This window comes from Labeo rohita, chromosome 4, assembly GCF_022985175.1.
Source record: "Labeo rohita strain BAU-BD-2019 chromosome 4, IGBB_LRoh.1.0, whole genome shotgun sequence".
In the NCBI taxonomy this organism is placed as follows: Eukaryota; Metazoa; Chordata; class Actinopteri; order Cypriniformes; family Cyprinidae; genus Labeo; species Labeo rohita.
Genome location: NC_066872.1, coordinates 42,948,071 through 42,975,495, shown reverse-complemented (window position 1 = coordinate 42,975,495; position 27,425 = coordinate 42,948,071). Strand labels below are relative to the sequence as shown.

The window sequence follows — 27,425 nt, the reverse complement described above, 5'->3', positions numbered from 1 at the left end:
TTTATATTATATTTTTAGAATTTTTTTTAAAAAATAAATATTGAAGTAAATATTGAAATACTGTAGTGTAGCAGTAAAAATATGTAAAATAATATAAAGTATTATTTTTCCAAATAATATTTTAGGTATATTTTTAATATTATTTTCATATTAGAAACTGGGTGTTTATACAGGAAACTATATGCACTGTAAAAAGTGGTAAGCTGCAATTGTTTCCTTAAAGAGCCATTTCCATTTCCCTACTTAACCCATAACATTTAATTTTGTTCAGATAAATAAATGTATATAGGTAAATTCAGTGATATTATTATTATTATTATTTTTTATTTAAATCCAGTTAATTAAGATGTCACCACTTTTTTCAGTGTATATAATCATTATTAGGGATCTGTGTCATCTAAAAGATTGAAAACCCCTGACAAACAGAATCAAATGCATTTCCAGTGAACAATGGCAATGCTGTTACTGAGGTCTGAGATTGTTGGTGATAAAAGCAGAGAATTAAGAGTGAAAGAGAGAGCAATTCAGATGTCCTGTCTATTATTCATCACATCTGAATGAATAAGTTAACATGGTGCTCATTTTCTTCAGCACTGACCCTTGTTGCGAACAGGTTTGACTAAACAGTCATCATCTACTAGACAGTGATTATGTTGTGGTCTGTCTGTGTTGTGGTTGTGTTGCTGGGGGCCATGGTGTCTCACGTGATGTAATGTAAACCTCACGCTTTACATGCACGAATACAGTTCTAAGTATTGCAATGCCAACAGCTAGACTCCCGTCGGGCAAATTCAGGTCAGAGCACTAAAAACATCCGCCGAAGGACAGAGCTGAGTCTAAACAGCTGAGACCGATGTGGGAAGAAGTTCTCAATAACACGTCAAATAGTTCATCAGTTTCACGTCCACTGACTGAAAGACTAGTCATGTGAAAGAATGGAACGTCTTCCTGACATTTTGTCACAGGCAGGTGTTGTTGTGTGTGTGTTTGTCCATCTGCAGTGTTGTTTCAGCGGTCTGATCTAATCCAGCGCAGAGCCGTAAAGGAGCCGATCTGGAATGGAGAATGTGGCTCTGAACAGACAACAGCAGGAGAATCTCTATTGTTAGTTACCAAAAAGCACAGACACAGACAGGAAAAACAGATATCTGTGATCAACTGAGCAAGGACAGGCTTGGCTACTTTGGCTTACTTTAGTCGTCATTTGGAAGTTTCCACAAACACACTGTTTTAGGAATCTGATATGAGAGAGATACGATATTTGACGAGGAAATAGCACTGTCAAAAATAAGCAACATTAAACTGCAATCTTAGGCGACTTGCACTATTTTTTGCGAGGATGGAATAAACATGTGGACAAAGTAAAACTTCCACCTGTCTAACACACACAAACACACTGTTAAACAAAGTAGAGAGAGTAAAAAAACACCTGGTTCCTGCTGATAAAGTACTTACGTCAGAAACTGCATTTTTTTAAAATTACAGATTATGTGTTCCTTCTTCCTGGTTGGTGTCAATCACAGTTTATGGCTGCAATCCAATTTGGATACATTTACTTGTTCAAAATTTGTTGTCCAGTTAATTTGTACTGTAAGGATGCATTAAATTGATCAGAAGTGACTGTGAAGATCCTTATGAAGTTATTTTAGGAACTAATTTTAAAGAAATGCTTTGAACATAAATCTGCACAACTGTTTTAAACATTGATAATAATGAAAAAAATGTTTCTTGAGGATTTCTGAAGGATCATGTGACACTGAAGACTGGAGTAATGATGATGAAAATTCAGCTTTGCTGCACAGGAATAAATTAAATTTTAAAACATATTCAAACAGAAAACAGTTATTTTAAAGGGTAATGATATTTCAGAATTATACTGTTTTTGTTGTATTTTTGATCCAATAAATGCAGCCTAGGTGAGCAGAAGAGTCTTTAAAATGAAGAAATCGTACCAACCCCAAACTTTTGAATGATAGTGTACTTTAATGGTGATGGGATTGTACTTTTTACGTAGGCTTACGTCATATTTATTTTCATTATGGTGTAATGACTGTATTTTTCTCCCATATTGTTTAGAATGGGTTGTATGTTGATCTGACTGCTGTGTATATGTTTTTAGCTCTTTTTTAGCTCATTATTTTTCATTCATAGTGTTAGTGAAAGTAAATGCAATGATTATACTTTAAATGAACCTTAATAGTATTTTGTGTGAGGGTGGTAAATATTTAGAAAGTGAGACGCTGTGGCTGTGGGAATGACGCTTTCGTGTTACATGAGCTGTTGGTAATGTGTTTGTGTGGGAAACGTTTAAGAACTCGAATGACTTGTTCTCTGTCAACACGCAAAGTTTTAGAAACAGAGTCCCAAATATTGCACCATCACTCCACAGTCTAAATACGGGAGAGTATTGTGTGTGCGTGATGTTTCGCTCCTCGGGCAGGTCCTGATCGATAGCGCCATCCCTCATTATGGGAAGTGCAATTAAGGAAGAGACAGGCCTGCACTTCCTACTCGCCCCAGAGACCTGAACAGACTTTGTGTGTGTGTTGGCATACATTAGCTCAGTTCCTACACGGTCAGGACCGCAGCTCTGTGCAAAGAACGGCACTTTAAGCATCATTACCCATCATGCCCCACTATAAAAGATCCATCACATCACACTCTATCATTGCTCATCCTCTGTCATTCTGCTCTCTGCTGATTTTTTAAAAGAGCAGCATTCCTCCTGTTCCCCGGAGGAATATTTTATTGCTCAGAGACGATGACATCTCAGATGTTACCTTTATGCGTCAACTTTGTCCTAGACAATGTACAAAGACATATATGAGATAATTGATAAATGCTGACATACAGTACAGTAGAGTTATGAAATGAATGTACTCACATAAGTCACATACTTTGGTCTTTGAAGAATTTATCAAGAAATGTTTGAGCTCATTTTAAGATCTCTGACTTAAGATTGTGGACACAGTTTGAGATTTCTAAGATTCTTCTTAAACTCTAGAATAGAGACATTTGTGTTCACTGGGGACCATTTGCACTCTATTTAATTGCATTGATGTGTAGCAGAGAAACTGAAGATATTAACAAGATCATATTTGTATTTTCCTTGTCTGTTCGAGGGGCTGAAATTCGATTTTTAAAAAATTTAAAAAAGAGAAACAAAAAATGGATTATAGATATAACGTCCAGGAGGTAGATGGCTGTCAGGACAGACTTGAATGTTGACAGGACTGATAAGTTAGTGGAGATAAACTCTCTTTGCAAGATGGCAGCTGATCATGCCACTTCAAAAGACTCATCAAATCAAAACTGGCCACAAAACCAGTCATAAGGGTCAATTTTTGAATTTGGGGTTTCTGAAAGCTGAATAAAAAAACTTTACATTGATTTATGGTTTGTTAGGATAGGACAATATTTGGTCGAGACACAATCATTTGAAAATCTGGAATCTGAAGGTGCTAAAAAATATTGAGAAAATCACCTTTAAAGTTGTTCAAATGACGTTCTTAGCAATGCATATTACTAATCAAAAATTTAGTTTTGATATATTTATGGTAGGAAATTTACAAAATATCTTCAACATGACCTTTACTTTTCCAAATGATTTTTGGCATAAAAGAAAAATCAATAATTTTGACCCATACTACACTGGCTATTGCTACAAATATACCCGTCCTACTTAGGGTTTTGTGGTCCAGGGTCACATATAGTAGTGTACTCCTTAAAAAAGTTGACTTAGTTTACTTTAAACACAAACACACATTCAAAATTTTATCTAAGGTGCTTCAAAAAATGTTGTTCAATCAGATGCTCTCTAAAATGAGAATGCTATGGAAGCCTGTTTTAAAAAATAAAAAAAGGTATTTGCGACTTCTTATCTTACAATTCTTTCTTGCAATTGTGAGTTTACATTATATAGTTCTGACTTTTTTTCGTAGAATTGCGATATAAACATGCAATTGTGTGTTATAAAGTAAGAATTGCGAGATATAAACTCACAATTATGAGAAATAAAGTCAGTCTTTTCTTCCTCAGAATTAGACCTTATAACTCACACTTGGGAGTTTATATCTCACAATTTTGAGAAAAGAAGTCAGAATTGCAAGGTGTAAAATCATAGTCAGAATTGCAAGAAAAAAAAATCTGAACTGTGAGATATAAACTTGGAATTCCAAGAAAAAAGTTAGATCAAGTTTATCTTATTTTGTTTACTTTATTTCTCACAATTTTAAGTTTATATCCTACACTGCTGACTTTGTAATTGTGAGATAAAAAGACCTGAATAAACTTTTTTTAAATAATTTTAGTTTTTATTCAGTGGCGGAAATGGGTTTCCATAGAATGCCACCTGTTGTTGTGATGTGAACATATAGGTGACCCTGGGCCACAAAACCAGTCATAAGTAGCACAGGTATATTTGTAGCGACAATACATGGTATGGGTCAAAATTATCATTTTTTTTTTATGCCAAAAATCATTAGGATGTTAAGTAAAGTATCATGCTCCATGAAAATATTTTCAGAACTTAATTTTTGATTAGTAATATGCATTACTAAGAACTTAATTTGCACAACTTTCAAGCCGATTTTCTCAGTGTTTTGATTTTTTTGCTCCTTCAGATTCCAGATTTTCAAATAGGTGTATCTCGGACAATTCTGTCCTATCCTAACAAACCATACATCAATGGAAAGCTTATTTATTTAGCTTTCAGATGATGTATAAATCTCAGTTTCAAAAAAATAAATTGACCCTTATGACTGGTCTTTGTGGTCCAGAGTCACATATGAGAACAGTAATAGTCTAATAATCAGTTTTATAATACTGAATCTTAAGGGTGATGCATCTAGGGTGATGATAAAAATGCACTGGCACACATATTTAAATGCAAAGTGCTTCCTACATTTCCTGTCATGTATGTGTCCATCATTTGCTGACCTGAGCTTCATCATTTGACAGTCAAATCACCCGACTCAGCACAATGAGAGAGTGAGAGAGACAGAGAGAGAGAGAGAATGTGTGTGTGTTACACACAAATGAGTTACTGTGGAGATTGCATGGGCGAGAGGCAGATGAGTTTGTCCTTCTATTCTGAGAGTGAACTGCACAGGATGAGCTTTGTTTCTGATGGGATGTCGTGAGTTAAGCGTTCGAGACCGAAAGCGTCATCACTCTTGTGCTTGAGTGGGATGGGAGCAGCATTCTGTAAACTTTATGGCAAAATTACCCAGCAAGTCAAGCATCAATCCTCAGGTAGGTCATAACAGCGACACTGGAGAAAAAAAAATCAGATGGACTTATTAAACGAGTGAGAAATGCCTCATGTAAGCTACAGTAGATGAATAAGCAAGTGTATGTGCGTCATGTTGTCTGTGAACACAGGATTGGAAAGCAAATGCTCTTCTTATTGTCTGTCCATGCATATTAATTATCCATTCAGTGCACGTCAGCATCAGAAAGCATGCATTTATATGGAAGCATGCATCATTTTATAAAAATTAAGATTATTTCTTTTGAAAAATGCAATGTACTTAATGCTAAAATCACTGTCTTAATGTGCATTGTGTTTGCTTTTAGTTTCCTTAAATATTTTTCTACATTAAAAATTTGTATGTGCACCATCTTATTTGCAAACCGATATTTTGCTTTCCATTTAGCTTCCCAGAAGAACCACTAGATTTCACTAAATTTTCTATAGACCAGAACAAATATGATGCAGTTTGTTGAGGAGAGTTGTGCTATTACTTTTCTAAGCTGTTGAAAACTATTTTTTTACCTAATGGGTGAAAGGATGTGATAAAAACCCAAAGTGACCAAAGCACTACTCTAAAAAAATTCTGAACATATTGCAGTGTTATTGCATGTTTGCAACATATTTAATGCATACTGTGGAGTAACACAACTGTCTGTTTTTGTTTTCTCTCCTGCAGGTTGTAAATACACGTGTCATGCTCAGTGCCGTGACCAGGTGGCGCTGGACTGTCATCAGAACGGATCCATTAATGGCTCCCAGCTCAGTGCTCTTGCTCAGGACCATCTTAACAACAATCAGTCCTCACACAGTGTGAGTACAGTTTATGTGTCTGCTTTCACGTTTACATGCACATTCAGTTTAATATCATGTGAAATGCAGAAGTTAAACTTTTGAATGGCAATCACAGCCATCTGATAGTGATGGTTAGGTTTAACCACAAGGGGGAGAACAGTTCCAGATAATCGCACTAAACAACCTAGTCTCAGTATTCATTTAAATGTAGCTGTTTGCTCTTAGTAATTATTGTTTTTTTCTTTAGTCTTTACTTGTGTTTAATGCAACGGTGTGATTTAGTTAAAGTATGATGTACTGTTATTTCACGCCATGTGAGTGTAAACTCACATGCTCATTCCCATCACACTTGACATGAATATAACAATAGCAGGATATTACTCTTAACCAGAATTCCTCTGGTCCCCATAGTGTCCAGTTTTGTTCTCATGCGCCTGTGCTGTGAAGACTATCACTCTCGATGCTCTGTAAACTGTGCAGTATGAATAAAAGGCGAGCAGTGCGTGTGTGTGTGTGTGCGTGTGACCCGGCGGGGTCAACAGACAGGTTAGTGTGGTATGTGTGCTATTCACACTAATCCAGATCTGTAGGTTTAGTGCGGAGCAGGAAGAGATATTAGAATATGTAAATTGCTGCGTTACTGTGGCTACAGAGCCTAACTATATTGTGAGTGGTTGAAATACTAAATTAATTCTTAATTTCAAAACAACAGTCATTTGCACTACAGTAAAGCAAAACATTCTCATTACTGAATAGTGCTAAAAAATGTATATGTGATATAATATAATTGCATATATGAGTTTATATATTATTTAAAGTACACTTGTAAAGTGCAACTGAAAATATGCATGGTTGTATTTCTTGTACTAAATTGAATCTGTACTATATAATAAGTTAAATGAAGTGTGTGCAGACAAGATTTACATTAATAAGAAAGTGATTTTTTTAAACACAGCAGAGATAATTTGATAGGAAAATGTGCTTAATTTTTCATGAAAATAACCTTAATAATCCTAAAAAAAAGTTTTTTTTATTTTATTTTAGTATCATTAAGATACTTTAGATTATAGTGTTTATTACTATTAGTTTAGATTTTTTTATTTTAGTCAAACTGTAATAACCCTGCTGCAAAATATTTTTTTCCTTTTAATTTTGGGATAAAATATGAGCCTTTGAGACATTTCTTTGTCACATTGACCCACAAAGCTGTGAAAAGCAAAAAGCAAAGTTGTGAAAAAATGATTTTCTTCCTTAGTATTTTTGTCTTGTTTTCTAGTATACATATCTAAAAATTTGAGGGATTGCATTTACTGGACAAGTAAAATGACTTAAGATATTATGCCTTGTTTTTTTGAAAAAAAAAAAATACTCAAATTGTGTTTTGTTAGTTTTTGCTTAAAACAAGCAAAAATATCAGCCAATGGGGCAAGAAAAATAATCTTGTTTAGCCTTGGTTATTTTTCTTACCCCACTGGCCATTGGCATTTTGCTTGTTTTAAGCAAAAACTAACAAAATTTGAAAATTCTTTCAAGAAACAAGACATAATCTTAAGTAATTTTACTTGTCAAGTAAATGGATCCTCATTTAAGAATTCTCAGTTTAAAAACCCAGTTTATTCATGTTTTTTGACATATGCCAAATAAAAATTTATGTGAATGCACAATGTTATCACTATTCACGTTGTGCGGTTTATTTGTCTTATGGATGTTTAGTACGTATAGTAAGTTGGTTAGTTAGTAATTTGGGATTAAACATGGGTGTGTGCATTCTCACAGGACAGTGAGAAACCAGCTGTCTGTGTCCGTCTAAACACAGTCTAACGTTCGTTTTAGCGTGCGTGTGTTTGACTCTTCATATAGGCCCTACATTCCTGAAGCCCTCCTCCCGCTGAAGACAGTCAGTTGAGTCAGCCATGTTACTCAGGGCCAGACAAGGTCATACAAACCACTGAATGACTGTTGAGGGAGGACAGGGTGTCTACATGTAACACCCACTCAACAACAAACCACTAAGAAACAAACCACTAAGAAAATACTTGGGAGTAAGTGTCAAAACATTGAGAAATAACATCAAGTTTGCTTAGTGAATGTAATTCCCAATTATGATATATTTAGAGTATGCATTTCTAAGTAGTATAGTTTGTTATTTCACAGACTTGGCAATCAACTTTTAGCATCAGAAAACCCAGAAATTTTTTATGAAAGATAGCTTTATAAACTTATGTGCAAAGTGTAATTCATTCATATGTTTTATATGATTACTGTAAAGCTGCTGGTGTAAATGTGCTAAAACACTGCTGTATTTTGACTGTACAGTTGGATCAGCAATACTGTGTGCGCATACCGAGATATAAACAGAGGTGTAAATATGATCCAAATGAAAAGGAACAAACAGACAGATGTAGGAAAGAGAGAGTTTCCCGTCAGGAAACAGTTACAGGAAGCCTGCAGCATAACCGAGTGAGAACCCACACATGTGTTTATGTGTGCACTCATCACATTAGAGTCAAGCACAAATACAAACACAAACGCACAGGTGCACTGACCACAATAATAACTAATAAGCATCAGTCCATTTGTGTAAACTCATCATTACTGTAAGCCAGTGGGAGGGACTGTCAGAGACGAGGACATCTGCATAGCTTTTGCAGCAACACTAAATGGTTTGTAGTTTAGTGCTCCAAAGAAATGCATGTTAAAGTTCAAATTCAGCACAAGTATGTTTCATAATAACGTGGGTCGTTCATTTTTCCTGTGAGGCAGCAGTTTGTTGGCAGGCGAGAACTGAATGCTGGGAACTCTTTGGGTGGTGAAGCTGGTCCAAAATGCAAGAGGCGAAGCTTAAACTCCACCACACTAACCACACGCCCATGTGACTCCTACTAACAAAGATATGGGGATATGTGTTACACAATCTGGTCTCTGTTGGTCAAGTTTATTATATGTTTAGCATTGATTTTTGTTCGTGTAAGACTACGATTACTGTCAGTAGGGAAGACAGATATTTTAAGTCAAAGTTCACATCTACAGTACAGCATCAGGTCATGTGAAGAGACTGTAAATCAATTGGATGATTCACTTAGACTGATTTGATTTGGCTCTGCATCACATTGGGTCTAGAGTTTATGCCTGCATCGTATTTCAGCCTGCGACTGATGTCAGATGTCCTAGATAACATGATGTTTGACTAGGTTAAACATGCTCTATAGAAACATGCTGTTATGAGAAAATGTGTGTTCAGTCCAATTCAATTCACATTCATTTGTAAAGCCCTGTTCACAATAGATGTTTCAAAGCAGCTTTATAGAAACATATAAAGCTGTTTGACTGTGTCAAAGTAGTGCCAATATGGCAGAAATGTTCCTATTAAGTTATGAAAATGTTCATTCTGAATGTTCTCTTAATGTTTTTTTCTTGAAGGGAACATTCAGTGTTATCATTTTGCAACACTGGATGTGAGAATGTTACTTTTAAATGACGAACATTCTAAAACAACAACTAAAATGTTTTAAAAAAGAAACATTCCAGAGAATTTTGGATGAATGTTCTATTAATGTTACTGGAAGAACATTTGTTAAACTTTAAGAGAACTTTGCCAGATATAATGAAATAATGAATACATTAATGCAATGGCTACATAATGCGATTATAATGATTTTTATGCTGATTCAGAGTAGGTTTCATCTGATAATAATAGAGCTGATCCGTGAGTGCTGAAATTCACTAAGGCCTGTAAAATGTAGCTATTTTAGCAATTAATGACTGATTTAAATTCCTCAAGAATTGCATCCATTTTATAGGCTTAGACTGGTGTGTGCTTACAAGCAGTTTACAAGAAGAATTTTGCAACGATATCTCCAATAATGCTGCTTGGGAAAATATGTCATTCTTTGCTGGATTGGAATGCTAGAAGAATTTACTTTGGCTTTTAAGTGTCACATGATACCTATAAATACCCTACTATGTAGGTCAAGCCCTTTGGCCTAATTGAGGACCAAAATCTGTAACCATAATTCACTTTTAGTTCATGCAACTTTGAAGAATACAAACCCTCTTAGCAGAATAAGCAGGTAGGTCTTCTTGCCTCAGGTCTGAGATTAGATTAGAGCTAATCCCGCCTCTTTCTTCAGATCTTCATTCAGTCAGCTAGGTCAGAGGTAACTGTCCGGTAAACCGTTCACATAATGTTGATCCAAAACCTTCTGGAAAGTACTATCATTTTCCGCTGGCTTCCAAACGTTGCTACGTAATCACACTGCATAAATGCAAGGATATATGAGTTCTCAGGTCCTAAAAGAGTGTTTTTAATTAAACTAGCCGACGTTTGTAAATGAAACCATGGCCCCTAAAACTGAAGACCCTTTGACAGAACACCAGAGAGCGGTTGCTGTGGCTACTTCTGTATCAAACAGTAATAAAGTACCTTTCCATGGAAAAGCGCACCCAGCCTGTCTGCATGTGAATGAGTGTTTGCTAATTGCTCCCAGCCGTCACCACATTCAGAAGTCTTGGATTAGCTGACAGGCTCTGCTGGATGTTAAAGTGGAAAGCTCAGCAACGGGTCAGATTGCGGTATTTACACACCTTTGGTACTGATAACAAACCTGTTCCTTAAAACTAGTAGTGGACTTCTGACTCTAAAACCTGAATGAGCCAGCAACCGGCTTATAAAAGTCAAAATGACAGTAAGCATGCAGTAGAGATATGCCAGTTGAATGCACAATGTTGTATTCAGCCCAAATTTGTTCTCACAATCCATCAGGCCTTATCTTCATCCTTCTTCTTGCTTTTCATTCAATCATGGACCCATTGTAGGTTCAGTCTAGAGTTTGAATCAAGCTGTTGTTTATAGAGGTCAGGTCCATCTCAGTCCAATGTTTGTGTATAGATAAACTTATTTTAACCAAAGTAGATGCTTTCCTAGGGGTTAGACTGCTGAATTCAAAAGATTGCGGGATAACAGACATTTATGTCTGTATGAAGTCTTTAAAACTTCAAGTGACCTTCTGAAATCCACCACAAGACAAGACGGAACCTGTCCCAGAGTTAAACTGTGAACTGTGGGCCTCCTTTGTGTGGATTCTGGTAACAAATTACATTCTATTTAGTCTTTCTTTACTGTCTGGATATGTGAGGTTTGGCTGAAGGAAAAACTATGATTTCCATCTAGGGATAGCGAACACTGATTGTTTGTGTAGAAAACCCTGATCTCGGCTTGGATCTTGCTTGCGTTTAGACTGAGAAGCTGAGGTCACTGTCTGTTTCAGCTTCCCTCTGATTTTTGTCTTTTGGAGTTACCTCTCATATCTTGATTGTCCCAAAATAATAACTCTGGAGTATCTGAGAAGAGGGAAACTAATGCTTTTAAATGTTAAAACCTTTTTTGGATGTCATGTGTCTGTTGTCATGCACTGTAGAGTTACTTCGCCTTTGCGTGCTTTACGGTGTTAGTGACGGTAAAAATAGATTAAAGTGCCAAAGAATAAAATATTTATATCATCACTTGTGCATGAAGGACATGAAGTAACACTAAAATTTAATTCATTTTCAAATCTACACTCATCTTTGCAAAGTAATTCTTGAAGTTACCTTGATTCATTGGTCTCGAAGTATAATTACAGAGCAAACATTATACATGTAGCAATTTGTCATTACAGGTTTAGCCTTCTAATTTAGGACAATTACAGGACTGAAATGTCTTTACATTCTGACCTCCCAAAACCAAACCCTCCCAGATGAGATCAGACATTAATGAGTGTAGTAAGGTGTGCACTTCCTGAGGTCATCTACACATTCACAAAAAACTCTTTGTGTTTATGTATAAGAAATTCTTGAAAGTTGATTTACGAGACATTCCACACGCCCTCATGTAAATGCCGGCTCATAAACGCAGCCTGTGTGCTGGGAACATGAGCCACGGCCCCGAAGCAAAGGAATGTGGGTAATGTATAATGAAGGCTACGACCCACAGCCGGAAAAAAACTACAGGTTGCAGTCACAGGTCAACTCTGCGTCCCTCCTGCCAAACCCTATTGTTCTGTAGCAGAGCAAAGTGGGCTTGGGAATGAGTTTCCTCGCAGACTGAAACTTATTCACACGCTCCTTGGAAACACTGTATTATGGAAGTTATTTCCACTTTAATTTGTCATGCATTTCAAGAAGTTTGTGTTGCATCAGCAATTAATTTTTTTTTCTCTAGAATAGGCATTGTTTTTAAGTAGGAACTAATGTTAATTCAAATCGTTCTCATGAAAAAAAAATTCTGAGATGGCGATTTTGTGTGACTTCGTACGGTTATTTTAATAAAAATGTAACCATGTAGCTCCACCCCTAAAACAAACCTTTGTAAATCATACAAAAGCATACAAATGGGATCATGTGAAACATATACAATTTAAGGCCCGTTCACAACATCCAAATTCGTATGATGTGATTTGTACGAAAATGTATAGTTTCTCAAAAAAATTAAAAATGCTGTAAGCGTGAAGCTCAACCTCTAAAACTAACCGTTGTAAACAGATCGTACAAAAACGTAAGAATTGGATTATACAAATGTATACAATTTATGGTGTGTTTATGATGTGATTCATACAAAAACATGATTTTTAGAAAGTAAGCATGAAGCTCTAAGACTGTATGAAAACATATGAATGGAATCGTACAGATGTATACAATTTAAGGCTCATTCACACCAACAACTATATAAGATAACTATAACGTTGAGCGTCCACATCAACAGCCAATAACATTTCTTTATTACAAGCGAATGCAAAGTTTTGGCGTTTGCTGTTTTAAATGCGCAAGCTTTTTAAAGCTCGGTGGATTCTGATTGGCTGAGTGATTCCAATTATTTGTTTTATATTGTTTTTCCGTGTGATTATTGTTTTAGTTGTAGTGTGAACTTTCCTATTCTCGTAGAATTAGAATGATTATTAAAACTTTATAGTTATAGTTATCATCTTCAGTGTGAACATGCCTTTAGCCACCAATTTACCTATAGCTATAAACATTATGAATTGCAATGAGATTGTGTTGGTTAATTTGACATAGAACTGACCTACCACTGATGCCTTTGGTTTGCACGAATTGGCCGTTCCTTTTCTGACAGGGTATTTTTAGGTCTTCTCCATGTTCTTGGGTTTAATTTAAGCACTGCCCTTCCACAAACTTCTTGAAAGCTGCAGTTTGTGAGGCGTGGTTACCCCGGCCTTGATCTACTGCAGATGTTGCTTGGATTTTACTCTTTGGAATCAGACGTTTTTCTCTTGACTGGGTGGGCTGTTATCGTATGTGATGCACTGTAAAATACAAAATATACATGTATAAAGTGGAAAATTGTTTGGAAACATCATACACTAAAACCTCAAAACAGCTGTTAACACAGTAAAGATGTCTGCTCTTTTGGATCGGAGCTCTTAGAAGCTGATATAAAAACTGTTTGGCGGTGGTCACAGTAATGAATTTCGCCTGACAGATAATGCAAGCCAAAGCTGAGGCTCTGTCATGGGTTTACTGGAAAATTTGCTTAGGATATCATAAATGCTGCACCCTTCTTTATATATAATAGAATAAAAGTTTGCTTTTTAACTACAACTTACATGTGTAGGCTAATTTTAGGACACTTTCTAAGTCTCCAGATATTTGTGATCTAGAGAAAAGTGGGACCCAACATCTTTGGATAAATTACAAAGAGTGCCTAACTCAAAAATGATGGGTTTGCTTGTGGAGTAGAGCCAAAACCAGACCTTAAGTCCAACACAAAGTCATAAAAATGAGGCTTGTAATTTGTCATCAGCTGGATGAGATATATTTTGTACTGGTTATCAGCTTCCACATGGAAGTTTGCACTTCTTGACTGAATAGATCAGATAACTTTAGTCTTGATCACATGACCTGAAATGTGAGAAGTTGTAAAAGAGGTGCCAAGCCATTTCATCTGTGACCATGGTCACAGGTTCTTGTCCAAACATGTTAATTAACATTCACAATGTTTAAGTTGTCGTTCTCACACTACCGAACCAAGTTCTACCTTGCTATGATACTTGCACACATCTCTCACAGAAGTCTGTCATCAAACTGTCTTCCACTTACATGGCTGGTCCTCATGTTTGCATTGGTCCACAGCTACACCCTTTCATATGGGCGTACTGCCTTGTATTAAATGCCCCAAACCTATATTTTTAGCTCAGATGGTAGGCCTGCACCAACTTGAAAAGTAGTTCATGCTATGTTTCAAAGAAGGAAAATAAGAAAGCTTGCTTCTGTATGCTGCATACTTATAGAGGTAAGTAAACTTTTTACATTTTTAAAGATTTCTGGTATTTTTGCTCTTCAGACATTAAAATAATCTTATTAAAGCAGATAGTTCTGTCAATTATGACTGAATGAGAGACGCTCCGAGCCGTTATAAAATTGCCGCCGCACTTAATTTGAATTCTGTATTAATACGCCAAGCGGCCACTGTAGGTTGGATGGCAACGGTGTTTACAGTCAGATTAATGAACTATTTTACTCGGCGGAGGAATTGTTTGTCCTAATTATTACTACTAATAAATTACGTTTTTTATTAAGCATCGGTTTATTTTATTATATCACGCTCGTCGTTTATGAAAAAAACCTTTATTGAAAATAACATTAATCAGGTACGCAGGTAGGGGACGCAACAGGAGCTAGTGCATGAGGAACTGCTTCTTCTGTTGTACTGTATGTGTGTGTATGTGTGTTAGTGGGTGTGTTCTTCCCCCGAGCCGCTCCGGTTCAGTCTATTGAAGTCAGTTTAGTTTGAAAAGTGATTTGGAAGGAACCGACCGGGCGCGTTTTCCGTGGCGTTTTTAAAAATTTAAAGCGTTTCTACGCTTCATACGTTTGTTAGTTATAGATATTACGTATTTAACCAGAAACGGAACAGCGTTTTTGGAATTTGCCGACTGTTTCGTCTTTTAAAGAGAAGTAAAGCCGATGGTCGCGGAGCGTTGGTGACTCGCTTTCACGTTTCGCAGCGTTAGTTCACTAACCCGTTTGACCTTTATTATACAGTACTATATTTAAGCGCATATAAAACCTATTTTTGGATGTGTCAGAGTTTCTCCTCAAATGTCGTGGACGAGCACAATGAGTAGTGGATACAGTAGTTTGGAAGAGGATTCAGAGGAATATTTTTTCACTGCCAGAACTTCCCTGTTCAAAAAGCCTTCGGTTAAACCCACGAACCTCAAGGTGAATATATTTACATAATATTTTTATTTGTTTACATCTGTTTGTTTATTATTTTGTTTGTTTGTTATGGAAGCCTTCGTGCCGTATTGCTACAAAAGTGCAAACGTGTTGTAGTTTCTGTGTCAAATTTATAAAATATTATCAAATATTAAGTAGTGTATATTGGTGTCCAGCTGGGATTAGCTGTTCCTTTTAATTGTTACAATAAGACTTTTAGAGGTCATGATTCATAGTGTTTAAAACAATCATTAACAGAGTCTGATCATAAACATGACATACTGCATATCTTACTGTTATTTAACTTAGCAGCTATCCCATCAGGCACGTCCTTGATATTTATGACCCTAAGATAATACCTTTTTTGTGTCAGGCTTTATTAAGAAAACACTGAATGGACATAAAGTGACTCCGCACTTAATTTTGCTTAATTTCTCTAGCCACATGGTCATCTTTTATAGGCTGTGGGATGGATTTAGCATGGTATTGCTCACTCAACACTAGTTTGTTTTGTACTATTACGCTTATTATCTTTATTTAGGGTGTTATTTGATTGTATGTGACTTTTGGTTTGTTTAAAAGCATTACGTCATGCCATCATGGCATGGCAGTTCTGTTGAAGTAGGCCATTCTCAGCTCATGAAAGCTGTTTTGTTCAGTAACTTTTTCATGCTTCTCAACTGGCTGACATCAGCATGCCCATATCAAAGACAACTGCTCATAATTTCGCAGTTTTATTGCCTGTCTCAGTCGCTGGTAAAACTAACCAGTGTGACTGACCACATGCAATTTGAATATGGCCTCTACACAGTCATGTGTGACAGTAAGGGGGGGCTCAAAGAGAAAAGATTCACAGTATTACTGCCACATTTCTGTCAATTACCCGATTGTGAGAAAAATGTCAGCGGAGAGAAGTTTTCACAAAGTTAATGTTGTCATGTGACTTCCATTTTCCAGGGGGAACTGTTGCGGATTGTTTTATTGGATTTCTAGGGCTCTGTTCCAAAATCTAGTGAGCTGCCTAGATAGGCAGCATTTTAAGGCATCATATGCTTGCTGTCAAAGATAAGCTGCCTTTACAGAGGAGGCAATTGCAGCAAGCTCAGTTAGAGCATTTTAATTCATTCCTTTCTAACTCTTAGCTCACTAGATGTTCTGAGTTTGTAGTCATGATGTATCAAATTCCAGGCTTTTAGAATGCGCCCGCTACACATGCCGTCTGTAATGACCATTCATTGTGAAAAGTAGCAGCTGTAGAAGGAGTTGGTTAAATAGGAATGAGTCAGTTCCTTAAACCGCCCAGCACATCGCTATAGCTCACTTCCTGTTACTTCATACTGACAAAGAAGACCCCCCTCCAAACTATTTCATCATCAACAAGCTAACCCAAAATCTAGCTTTTCTCAGAAGGCCACTTCAAAGTATGCTAAGGATGCAAATAGAAACTTTGTATCCACAAAATGTGAGTGCAGTATTTAAGCGGAGCAGATATGTTGTGTACTTCATCTGTTTTGTCACCTCTTGCATGCCACAAATGCACTGACCCTGGGAAACAGCTGCTGGGGCAGGCATGCAAAACAGCAGGATCATGGGGGTTTGTGTGGGACTCTGGGCTTAGCACTCAGAGAAACTTTGAGATATAATGGCTTAGTTTATTGAGTGAAAACCATTAAGATTTATTTTGCTGCATCATTTAATTTACTTGATTTTAACTTCAGAATGCAGTCCAGGTGCAGTTTAAACTTTTAGGCCTCACTGGGCCTTACAGGTTTGGAACAACCTGAGGGTGAGTTTTTGGGTAAACAATCCTTTTAAGCAGCCATTTATCTTTACACTGGAAGAGAGAGTGTGAATAGTGTTGAAGTTGCTGAAACAGCTTTCCTGGCTTTCAGAGATTTGCTTTTCAGGACAGGGCTGAAGAAAGACAGACGTTATCTACAGTCCGCAGGCTGTTTTTATAACTCAGAACTTGATTGAGCGGAAATTAAATTAGCAATTGTACGCACACAGACAAAAGTCAGAAGTGCTGTGGGTGAATACAGAAACCCAGCCTCTACTGTACCAGTAGATCATTGCAGTTATGTGCATGCAGCTCACTTTGTGTTTTGTGGCAGCATTGCACCGTTTGGCGGCGAATGGTTCGTGCCTGACGTCATTGGCCTTGAATATTCACATGCTTTGCCAACACCGGCACTGAATGCACAAAGAAACTCAGCTCTGAACTCTTGTGAAAGTTTCTCATCCATTGTTTAGCGGTTTTCCAGGTTTATCCCGAGATTTCCGGTTGGCATGTTTTAGCTGTCAGATACCGTTCAAAGCGCTTTGAGTCATTACATCAATTTGTCATAAGGGATCAGGTGATCGGTCAAATTATGTGGATCGTTAATCATGTTGATGATGTGAATTTTGTCTGGTAGCTGCAAGAGTTCATGCACTCGCTGAGCATTAGATGAAGATTTTCATGTCAGCCACACTCAAAGATTAATCTAAATCTCAAGGATGTTAATGCTGACTCCAGTCTACGTTTACACGAATCCTGCGTAGACGCCAGCTTGCTGTAAATCCAGACAGAGCAGCCAAGAGAAGAATATGTGTGCAGGAGACGATAATATTCACAGAACTGAAACTAAATGTTTATTTCATATTACCCATATCTCTATAACAAACCAGAATGGACATTTATAGACTGGTAAAACATTTCCACAGTTATGTAAAATTCTTGAACGGACCACTAAAAGCTTTAGCTATTTAAAAGAAGGATTAATACGCCTCATGGCGACGGTTTTGTTGCAAAGAATGAGTGTTTATAATAAATAATCTTACCATTTATAGCAGATATTTAGATTTAACCAGATTTGAGTAAAGCCTGGCTTTGGAAATCTCACAAAACCTGTTAAAAAGGCATAAAATAATAAATAATTAATACTTTTTTAAATAATTAAAAATATAATATAATTAAAAACCTTTATAGGGCCATTAAAGGCTTTTTAGGGTCATTATTTCATAACAATTATGCACATCTTCTCTTCAAAATGGAGAATGCATCATTGTAGTTTTTGTTGTACTGCCTTTATGCTAAAATTAAAAAATTAAAAACACTGTATTAGTCCAATAAGAATCATCATTATAGTTTAGAAAATTACAAAACTCAAAAACTTAAAGTAATACTAAGTAATGTGTAATCTAGGAAAGTAATATAGTCAACAAAGTAATCTAGCAATGAGAATTTGTCAGTAATGTGCTTAAATAATATTACAATGCAAATAATCTCTTTGGTCCTGTAAATATTTTATTTTATTAATGCAAAATATACATTTGTATAATATGTGTTTTATTTATTTTATTCTATTTAAAGTTTTTTTCTTTGATTTTGGGATGAAATGTGAACTGGTCATGTTATATAGAAAAGGTTAGTGGCGTCAGAGGTTCAAATGAGGGAAATTGTTTAGAGAAGGTGTTGTGAAGCGTACATGCTGTTTATTCTCCAGTTGTGAAGCGTAAAACAATTTTCCCAAGACATATTTATACCATGCAAATTGTCTTTTTGTGCTTCTTTTTTGTCTGTTTTGTGCCCTTGCATCACAGAATGGAAAGAATTCCGCTGTGTTTGTTCATTTGTCATGGCTAAATAAGTCACTGTTACATATACAGATCAAGTGGGCTGAGCAGTTTCAGATCCTGCATTACACAAAACTGAATTATTAAGAAATCAGAACAGTCTCACAGAGGTCTGAAGCAATATTTTTGACTGTTTTGGGACTGTTTAGGGAAGCATCAAATTACAAGGCTCCAGTAGGCCACTGCATTTGTTTTCATCAGGCATCATGCTCAGCTGAAGAGAGCATTGCTGCTTAATCTGATTAGTCCACAAAGTAGAATTGTGCGTCATGGAGCAGTATTTGATTATCATCCAGGTGTGTGTCTCCAGTCGCCTATTACAAGCTGACTTTGATGATGGAAACTATCAAGCAGCACCTTCCCAAAGTCTACACCTAGTTTCTATCTTAAATAGTTGCATACTGTGTCAATGCATGAATTACTAACCATTCAGCCCTCAAGATCCCTGTCAATCTGATTGCTTTTGAGTGTCAGACAGGCTTTGAACTTTGAAAATAGGTCAAAAGTTGAGATTTACGGACATGCACATCCCACTCTCTCACTCTGATTGTTCGTGGTCACGGCTCTGTTAGACTCATGTGCATCCACATGTTGAGCATCTGGTTGCAGTTTCTCAGTGAAGAGCTGTAATTATAGTAAAGAGGAAGATAAGACCAGATGAAGGTGGTTGTTTCTTGGTCTCGCTATGTTACGGTCCATCAGCTGAATGTCACGCAAAACCTCAGCCTAGTCAGCAGATAAACTTTCCAACTAATGTTGGGAGCACATGTCATGGTTTAGGAAAAAATGATTGATGTTTACAATCTATGCAAAAGAAAACAGTTACTTTTTAAGCAAAAGAAATGTGTTCTGTGCGACACTGCAATCGAATTGGTCCCCTCTGCTACATCTTTGCATTATCACAGCACGTTGTGTGGTATTAGATCAAGAATGATTCTTTATTTTGTTAAGGTTTAGCCCATTTGTAGTTGTGATGATAAAGTAGGTCATTTTTAATTACAGAGAAACTCTGTGCTGTTAAAGATCTGTGTTTTTCCTTTTCAGTTAGAGATACGGATCCATCGGGAAATGCGCTTAGACTCCAGAGCTTTCCTCGAGTGTTGTCGCATCCTGGATTTCATTAGATCCAACCGTTGGCTGCTTTATTCAAGCACCTTAATCTAGTTAAATATTTGTTGTGGCTTCCATTATCTGTCATTTTAAAACCTAAAATGGCCTTCCGTCCTTTCATCTTTGTTGACATCAGTTTGTATATGTAACTTTCATGTTAGTCCAGTTGTTTGAATGAAATCGTTCGCTAGAAAAAACATACCCACATCGCACACCCATGCAGAAATGAGACGCAAAGTTTGGTAAATGTGAGTTTGAAACCGGATAAGTTCTCCAAGCAAACGGGTCACATGGCCGCACCTGGCATGTGTCATGTCTGATCTCAGCTGCTTTCATTCTACGTCTTTCTTTGAAATCATTCCTAAGCTGTCGTTTCTCTGGAATGACATCATCGCTGAGCACTGCGGCAAATGTATCCTGTATCACCGTGAACAAAGGTTCTTTTTATTCTTTTTATCCTCCCAGCTATATCAGGATCCTTCATTGTTAGAGTTATGACATTTTTATCGCAAAATCTTTGTTTTTGTTGCTAGGTTGTGATAAGACAACTGTGCCAGATATTGTACACTCTTAGTTAAACCTCTCCATACTGAGTTAATTTTTATCACAAGCAATCGTGTGCAGAGAGGACATCCTGTTAATGATAAATTTGAAAGACACTGTTGTTTGCTCTCTAACTGCAAATTAGCTGGACATATCTCTGAAGGGCTGACAGAGGCCTATTTGATGTCATGCATCTCCCCTTTGGCCTATATTTATTAGAGAATATATCAGATTTGGCACTTGATATTTTCTGCTTCGGTATTTCATATTTCAGCTTTGTGCGGCAGCTCATCAATCAAAAACAACAGATGAGCACTAACCATGAAGTTCGAAAAGCTTTTTCCTCTTTCTTTCTCACAGTTCCCCATAGCCGTGGTGAGTGGGCAGATTTCATAAGAATTATGACCTGCGACATCACACAGTAAGGTTATATTTCATTAGTCTCTGAGCTCAATGAAGACACTATAGGGAGTAGATATATATATCTAGCCTGACAGGTTTGTTATAATCAGACGGGCCGTCGCAGTGAGTCAGACAGCTCCACTTCCTCTCCGTGTGAATCAACCACAGATCATATTCAACTTGGTACTGTGCAGAATGGACGAGTCCTTTTGGTTTGTGAAGGGCTCAAGTTCCTCACTTTCTTAAGGAGTCTATTTTCTGAGAAAAGCAACAGAGTTGTAGAGTTGTCTTCAGTTGCAAGCAAAACAAACCACACCCTGTTTTTATGGTTCAACTCCTATCTTGTGTTATCAGTAATCTTTGAAGCTTACCTATAAATCCTAAGCCAGACAGAAGCGCCTTCTTGGGAATATTGTGAAGTACTTACAAATATGGTCTAGAATGACCCTAATATTTTGCTGTCAATCACCGGTTACTATCCCAGTAGAGCTTTATGATGTCATGCTGGATATTGCTGGAAGGTGTCGGTCAAGCTTTCCAATGAAAGCAGCTTGTATAAGTCCTTAAGGGGCTCTTCTGTTATTGTTGGCCTGTCTGCAGAGGACAGCAACATTGGAGATGAAAGAACATTTCCACGTTCCTCACACACGTAGTGCCGTTTAAGCAAGCCTGGTTTGCGTAAGATACCTTATGGTACTTTTTCTTGTTCCCTTGGTGTTCCTTGAAAGACATAAACAGAGTTATGAAACTTGAATTTGTAGGAGGAACTTTAGAATAGCATTGAGGGTTAAAGGATAATCTCTGATGGGCGTATTGAGGCATATGCGTGCATTCCCTTGTGAGGTGATGTTATATTACTCATAATGAAAGATCCATGAGTCATAGAATAAAATGGATAGAAAACCTCATAAATTATGCTGGTTGCGAAAGTACCAGAATACTGGTTGGAAGTTTTGAAATGAGTTATTCTTAGTTCGAGTGTACACGGATGCTATTTTGGGTCATTTTCTTCCTGTGACTGGCAGAGATTTGCAGAAATAAAATGGAGATTGTTAAGCCCAAAGTTTACTTCATCCATCCATGTTTCACATTTGTCCACGCACTGTCCTTGTGACACAATTTTCATCATCAGAAGTGTCCGTGTACAACAGCCAGGCGCGAAGTGAATGTTGAGCCAGATTGAGTCAAGTAGATGGTACTGTGCATGTGTCCAGCTCGTCCATCCGCACTTGAGTGTACTTTGCAAGCAGTGCTAGACAACGCGGAAAGTGAAGTATACCCGGGCCTTAAGTGATGCAACTCAGTGTCATTCAACTTGTAAATCCAAAGGTTAAAACCGAAGATTCCAGAAAATGACTTAATGTTTTTGTTTCACGACAAGAAGGAAGTGTTTTCAATAATGTCACTAGTTGAGCTTTGGCATGAGTGTTCACCAAGCTTGCACCAAGTTCCTTGGTGATTTTCATTCCTCTATTCTTGTTAGACATGATTTCCTGTACTCTAAACCTCCCTGCAGTTCTGACTATTCTAGAATCACATCATGCAGTTTAGTCTGCCCACTGTCCTGCTGAGTAGGAAGCCACACAGAATGGTCATTTTTAAGCCTTTGGTTGTCAGACAATCGGCCAGTCACTGGAGTCCAGTGTTTGGTTTGCAAAAGGATATTGACCGTTTCTGCTGCTCCATTAGCTGAGGAATGTGTTGGGGAGGAAAGGTGTGGTGGCCCGGGACTTCCTGTGGGGTAGGGGGAATGAGAAGGGGATGTTTTATTGCAGTGTGCAGATCAGTGTACAATGGCAAGCTTGATGTGTTGCAGTCATTATAGGTGTGCCCAGAAATCCCCTGCAAAAGCTCAGCTAAAAATAAAAAGCAGATTGCCATTCGATTGTCTTGTCTGCTGAACTTTTGGTGTTTGTCTGACTGTCACAGTTGTCTAACTCATCTTTCAGTAGCGCAGATGATATCAAGTGGTTTATCCACAAAAGTCAAGAGATTGTCGGATAGGAGTGCCTCTGAAAAACCAGTCCGGTTGCACCTCATGCTTCAGTAAGTCCTAACCACAAAGTGTGACAGAACTCGGCTAGCATATGACTCAAAACGAGGAACAAAAACCCTGACATTACCAAAAACCACACCCTCCGGTCTTGCTTATCAGCTCACCAAGGACACCATGGGGCCTACAGAGTGCAGTTTACTTTCTCCCTTGGCTAATTTTCCTTCAAAATACACTTGATTGATCTCTCGACAAGTAGAGAGGGTCTTGTTGGACCTCAAGGTTACCTTTTTCTTCTTATTCCCTGTCATTTTTCAATGTGTTGCTCCTCTTGAGATCGAGGACACACTATCCCTCACAGAAAGGGAGGTAGAGCTGCTTTTTCTGTCGCATTACCTCATCGGGCTAGTGTTTATTTTGCCTTTGTCACGCTCCGCTGTGCAGAGGCATCCGTGTTAACCCTGTCCTTCCTGGTTTGGTACATGTTGCTCATGGTGTCTACTTTCCCAAGCATTACGTCAGTAGTACCTTGACAAAGACAAATTAATGTCAACTGCATTGTTAAAAGACCTCGTTGGGACATCAAGTCTCACTATTTGTGGGCACCAATCAAAGTTTACATGACCAGCATGCACGGTTCAGCTTGGCTAATGAACAACCCTCAGGGCGCTCTTGAAGACCACATCACTGAACCCATAGGCGGCACAAGTTGATGTGGTGTGCTACAATCCCTTACATGCACTCAACAGGCCCCTCTTGGCCCCTCGTTTACAAAGCTGTTACTAGCTTTTATTGTGGTGAACAGGGATTTAATGGGACCTCCGCTTGTAGTCGTGACTTCATCAAAGAGTGTTTGGTTGAGTTAATTGGTCTGATCTAAACATGTGACCAAATCCTGTAATAGGAAAGTCTGGGAAATATTGTGTTCCATTTGCATTTGCGCTTGTTAGCATGAAGTGATTTAAGCTAATGACCTTCTTGGTGTGACAGTTGGCACGTCCAAATAACTGGAAAGACTAAGCTCTTTTACTGAAGATTTGTTTTTTCATAAGCTCTCATTTATATGGTTGGTTGTGAGAACAATATAGAATTTTTTTTTATTTACTCAAACTTTCTGTTTTGTCCAATATCATGAGCCACCTGTCCAAGCGGTCTTGTCCATAAGATGCACTCATTGATGAACTAGTTAAGCAGCTGTTACTGGTTTAATCTGTTTAGCATTCCCTCATTCAGAGCTGTGAGGGTGCTAAGGTCAAGTTAAGGGCATAACCAACCCTAGAGCAAAGTAGCACAGGAATGGGTTAATGAGCAAATGGAGAGTCCTTCCATACTCTCTAAATCAGGGGTGCCCAAACTTGGTCCTGGAGGGACGGTGTCCTTCATAGTTTAGCTCCAACTTGCCTTAACACACTTGCTGCAAAGTTTCTAGTATGCCTAGTAAAAGCTTGATTAGCTGGTTCAGGTGTGTCTGGGGTTGGAGCTAAACTCTGCAGGACACCGACCCTCCAGGACCAAGTTTTGGCTGGGTTAAAAACAACCCAGCGCTGGGTGAAATATGGACAAACCTAGCGGTTGGGTTGTTTTGACCCAACCTTCTGGGTCAAAACAACCTAATCGCTGCGTCAAAACAACCAAACGCTGGGTTTGGCCATATTTTACCCAGCACTGGGTTGTATTAAACCCAGCATTTTTGTACTTTAACTTCAGCAGTGTTGTCAAGTCTGTGGTTTTTTCACAGAATTCGTCTATTTGTACACTGTTGATGCAGGTAGTTTTTGATGTCCGTGGGTTGAAGCGACCCTAATAACGTCATATTTAGCCCCTGAAATGCGAATTTACCAGGGGAACCCAGACAAAAAAACATGTATTTTATCCCCTAGAATGTGATTTTTGTTTTTGTTACAGTCGTTGTTTTCAAGATCAGATTGTAGACGCAGTGTCTCTGCTTTAGCATGATAACATTCGGCATGGGAAAAACTCTCTGAGAATTATAGTAAACATAAATATGTATTTATGTAAACATAATTTTTTATTATTATGTACAGGTATTAGATATGTTGTCAGTTATCCTAATGCAAGGCTACACGAGTAGTAGTTTTGCACATCACTAATACTATAGCAGCAAAGTAACGAAAACATGTTTATTCTCAGAGCTTTAGGGCTTTATTATAAACGCAGGAATTCAAAAAGGTGTTTAGCCTTTAAGTAGATGTTTTCTGGGTATGAAAACAGTGTGAGTCATGCACTGTAAAGTTCATTAACAAACCATGCAATACACAAAACCACCTGTTATTACATACACTGCAGGCAGGCAGTCTTGGCCCATGCAGGAGGGGAATTACGACTGTCTTTTACAGTTCACAGTTCACCCTCTGGACTCTGTTAGCTGAGACGGGCCTTGTCCGTCAACGTGTTGTCACTTCAGCCCAGAACTGTTCCCTTATAAGGGGCTCCATGCTTTTGTTTTGAGCTTGGAGCGTTTATGAAAGCAGATCAGTTCCTCTGTGATATGACCATGTAAGACCAGAGTGCACTGCAAGTTTAATACAATATTTTGCAGGCTGTAGCTTTTAAAGGCTGTACTGTTCCAGGAAAGTTCACTAATATAATCACTTTAAGGGTTCATATCTTGGCCGTGTCATTGGATGTCAGAACAGGCATGCATTAAATTACAATTAAAAATAAAAACATTAAAAAAGCAATTATTTGTTTACCTACTGTTGTTTACTGCAGGATGTCCTGTTTGCTTCACGTGGATGTCACTAGTCAGGAGGGTGTGTGTGGGTGTTTTGGGCCCCCGCATCAGAAACAGGCTCATGACAAAGAAGCCTTTGATTTGAAAGGCTTCATTATTCAGCAGTACTGGAGTCATACCTCTTCTGCTGTCAAGACGAGCTGCGAGGTTGACCTGTGCTGACCTTTCGGCTTGCTAAATGCTTGTATTCACTGTCTGTGTTTCTGTGTTTCAGGATGTGGAGAAAGAGAAAGAACTGCGCACTTATCTCACTTACGAGGAGATCAGACAGAAGGTCGAGCAGTACAACACAGAGTCACGTGATCACTTTAAAATGACACTGGTGAGTTAATGGTGAACCTCCATCATCTACAAATAAACCAATAAAACGAATCACTCATAAATCTAATCGTTAATAACTTTCAGAATTTAAAAGTCCATGTACATGTTTCTGAATATGAGTGTGTGTCAACACACAAGTTCCTCTAGAAATAAAATTCAGGATTTTTAATGGGTGTGTATAATATATATTATGAAATAAAAAGTGTTTTATAATATAAATATTTTGGGAGAAAAAAAACTTGAGATAGGTTAAAAAACAATGACCCGAAAAGTATTTCAGGTTGTGAAATTAATAAACTTAAGTAAACATGTGTTAAATGATATTCATAATGAGATATATATACAGTAGTCAACATTTGAAGTGGATCAAAACCTTTCATCAAAATTGTCCTAAAACCAAAACAGTACCCCTTCTTGTCTTAGGACAACTTTGATTAACTTTTTTGATCCACTTCAAATGTTGACTACTGTGTGCATATATATATATATATATATATATATATATATATATATATATATATATATGTATATATATGTATATGTGTTTGTCTAATTTTTTCTCTCAAAGAATTATTTATGATTGTCCCTTTAATACAAAGCTTATTATCATCCTATGGTGCAGACATTAAAAAAAAAACATGAATGCGAATTGCATTTCTATGAACTCTGAGATTGTATTTTAATATAGATTTTTTTTTTTCTTTTTCATAGTCTCAGAGTTTGTCATTTTTTTTCTTTAATAAATGCTTTATCATCGTCTCTGTCGTAATCTGTTTATCATGACTTATCATAGATCATGTGACAGCCATAAGATAGGTAACTGTGGTTTTACCACTGTACCTTTGTCCAGAGCCTGGCAGTTTATCACGGGTCTGTTTCTGTCTGGATAATAATAGCTCTTTAACAAATACTGATCTCCGGCAGGACGTATTTTAAGAGCGATGTGTTGTCTGCACGCAGCTGGGCCACCGTGGCACAACACTTTGTGTTAGTATATGTGAGCTTTTACTCATTAAGCGTCTATGGTGTCTTGGATCGTTAAGTTTGAGGTCTGTGTTCCAGCAGGGTTGTGTGTCAGTGTAGTGGAGTTTCAGAGGAGGTTTGTGAGCTGTAATTACACCCCCCGTGTCTCGCCTGTAGCCTGCAGTCACGGCTGCCATTTGAACTAATGAGCTTACAGACAGAAGAAGCTCAAATCTGAGCTCCATCTGGACACCAAGATACCAAAGCAAGATGTGCTCACCAGTTCAGTTGAAAAAGCTGCTTTGAAACCAAAGCTTGTCAAGCTACAAGCTATTGTTGTATTAAACAGTAACTATACGTAAGCTGTACTTTAAAAAAGCAGTTAATAACACTACAAGTTGCTAAGAAACACTTGAAAGGAAAGGAAATGATAACTGAAATGAATCAGACTTTCTGAAAGT

The 27,425-nt window shown here is 37.5% G+C and overlaps 1 protein-coding gene across 3 annotated transcripts in view; it reads left to right on the top strand.

The window, feature by feature from the left end:
- rassf3 (Ras association domain family member 3) overlaps positions 1 to 27,425 on the top strand; it is a 38,339-nt gene that overhangs the window by 3,396 nt on the left and 7,518 nt on the right. The window contains exons 1-3 of one of the 3 annotated variants that reach the window (XM_051107837.1): positions 5,175 to 5,253; positions 5,931 to 6,064; positions 25,895 to 26,002. In XM_051107837.1, the coding sequence (XP_050963794.1) occupies positions 5,190 to 5,253; positions 5,931 to 6,064; positions 25,895 to 26,002 (306 nt within the window). In that variant the 5' untranslated portion in view covers positions 5,175 to 5,189. Of the gene's footprint in view, positions 1 to 5,174; positions 5,254 to 5,930; positions 6,065 to 14,779; positions 15,263 to 25,894; positions 26,003 to 27,425 lie in introns of those variants that run through there. The other 2 variants (XM_051107836.1, XM_051107838.1) reach the window with 2 other exon arrangements.